General features: G+C 45.2%; 1 protein-coding gene across 1 annotated transcript in view; it reads right to left on the minus strand.

Moving 5' to 3' along the window:
• LOC308322627 (uncharacterized protein) overlaps positions 1–2,500 on the minus strand; it is a 53,022-nt gene that overhangs the window by 6,302 nt on the left and 44,220 nt on the right. Inside the window, exons 20-21 of the mRNA XM_080774003.1 lie at positions 2,068–2,459; positions 1,173–1,312 (exon numbers count right to left, since the gene is read on the minus strand). Of these exons, the coding sequence (XP_080630129.1) occupies positions 1,173–1,312; positions 2,068–2,459 (532 nt within the window). The remainder of the gene's footprint in view (positions 1–1,172; positions 1,313–2,067; positions 2,460–2,500) is intronic.

Genomic DNA, 2,500 nt, shown 5'->3' on the forward strand with positions numbered 1-2,500 from the left:
TAAAGGGGTGTAAGTGATACTGTTCTGTCACAAAGAAATATCCGCTAATTCCAATCACAATCCTTGCTATAGCAGTATATGTTTGTGTTTCAGTAACCGCTCTTCTGGTTCCTCCAGAGCTTTAGCAGGTCAGGACACCAATTTGATCCAATCAGGAGAGAGAGAGAGAGAGCTCGTAATAATAAATAAATAAATGAGCAGACAAATTGGAACTGAAACAGTATCAAATTGAAGCTGATGGATATTATCCTTGCTGGGTATTGAAATTGGAATGACCTCATTGACCAGTCCACTGACGGTGAATGTTCTGTTTACTGGAGAGATTGGGAGACCCCTGTTACTGAACAAACATTCTATACTATAGTATTAGTAACTCTCTCTCTCTCTCTCTCTCTCTCTCTCTTTTAGTTTTGAACAAAAGCACATCGCTCTCATCACTTACACCCCCTTTATGAAAGTCCAGTTACGCTAAAGAACATCACAACATTGTCCAGGAGAGAGAAAGAGGGAGAAGGAAGTGTCGAGGTTGTGGATTAGAGGGGAATGAATGGATGAATGAATGAATGGGATGCAGGTTAGGGATACTTTCATCCCAGAGTTAGTCTTCTCAAGGACACATGACATCCTGACGCCAGCAGAACAAGTTCCCAAATAATTAGTTAAAAAACCTTGCACAAGACCGCAGCAGTAGAGGTTATCCCTGGGTTTTGTACTTAGCTGTGCGCCCAGTGTTGCACGTCCAGGAAAAATAGCGCCCGGAAAAACAAGCTGGCGCTGCGTCACGCTGCGACGCATTGTGAGCTTGTTAGATGGGCTAATTTCCAGGTGCGTGACGTCTACAGCTAGGGCGTGAACTAAGTAGAAGTCAGGCTTTAACCCATTCTGAACGGGAACCCCTTTTGGTGTTCAGCATCATGTTATGCTTTAGCTATTGAAAAATAGCAGATCTACAAGCTCATAGCGCGCCACCGAGTGGCGCGCTACGAGCTTGTAGGTCTGCTATTTTTGAAAAATCGAAGAGCGACTGACATTTTTTTAGAATCTGATCTCAGGTCAGAATGGGTTCATCAGACCCAGTGTGTGTCCAGTGGAAACCTCGTATGAATCTGATCTCAGGTCAGAATGGGTTAATTAGCTGCCGCTTATCGCTCACCCGCCAAGCTGTGTTCTACCTGAGCCTCTGTTTGCCCCTCTGGCGCCACCCTGTGGCGGCTGTGCTGCGTGTGGTCTAGTGAACCGGGTGGTTCCGTCGGGGGTTCCATGACCCTTGGGTTGGGTTCCTCCATGACGGGTTCCTCTCTGTTCTTCTCTCCTAGCAATTTATTTTAAATTTAAAATAGTTTTAATTATAGTTTCTAAAGCAGGGTTTGCTAGTTTAGTTTTTATTTTGTGAAAAAAGGCTTTGTTTGTCGTTTTTATTAGTTTTAGTGTTATTTTTATTTTTGTATTTTGTTTTAGAAAACGAAAAACTAATGACATTCTATCTATGTCTATGATTTTAGTTTCAGTTACGTAGTTTGGCAAACACACGTTTCGGTTAGTAATCGTTGTTTTATAAAGCCTCCGTTTTTCTTTCGGTTAAACTTGACTAAACTAGAGTAGTTTGTGTTACTTGGTTCGTAGTCACTTGGTTAAGTGACTACGATAAGCTTGCCTCCTAGCTGAGGTTCTAAGTGCTCCGTAGGGTTAGTTTTATTTGACTACGATATGCTTGCCTCTTAGCTGAGGTTCTAAGTGATAAGCTTGCCTCTTAGCTGAGGTTCTAAGTGATAAGCTTGCCTCTTAGCTGAGGTTCTAAGTGATAAGCTTGCCTCTTAGCTGAGGTTCTAAGTGATAAGCTTGCCTCTTAGCTGAGGTTCTAAGTGATAAGCTTGCCTCTTAGCTGAGGTTCTAAGTGATAAGCTTGCCTCTTAGCTGAGGTTCTAAGTGATAAGCTTGCCTCTTAGCTGAGGTTCTAAGTGATAAGCTTGCCTCTTAGCTGAGGTTCTAAGTGATAAGCTTGACTCCTAGCTGAGGTTCTAAGTGATAAGCTTGCCTCTTAGCTGAGGTTCTAAGTGATAAGCTTGCCTCTTAGCTGAGGTTCTAAGTGCTCCGTAGGGTTGTCTCTGCTCTCGTGGATGAGCAGGCGTTCTGCATTCTCCTCTCCTGCCAACAGCGCCTCCTGGTGGATCAGCAGGCATTCTGCGTTCTCCTCTTGTCCTGCCAACGGCGCCTCCTGGTGGATCAGCAGGCATTCTGCGTTCTCCTCTTCTCCTGCCAGCGGCGCCTCCTGGTGGATCAGCAGGCATTCTGCGTTCTCCTCTTGTCCTGCCAACAGCGCCTCCTGGTGGATCAGCAGGCATTCTGCGTTCTCCTCTTTTCCTGCCAGCAGCGCCTCCTGGTGGTTGTCTGTCTGTGGCTCTATGTGTGGGTGGCTCTGCCACGGAGGTTGGGGTCCTGCTAGCTCGGGGTTAGGCAACCTTTGTAATGATCAAAAGAGCTTTTGGTCAAAATCTTTTAA

Source organism: Protomyctophum bolini (genome assembly GCF_963924005.1).
Source record: "Protomyctophum bolini genome assembly, chromosome: 10".
NCBI lineage: Eukaryota > Metazoa > Chordata > Actinopteri > Myctophiformes > Myctophidae > Protomyctophum > Protomyctophum bolini.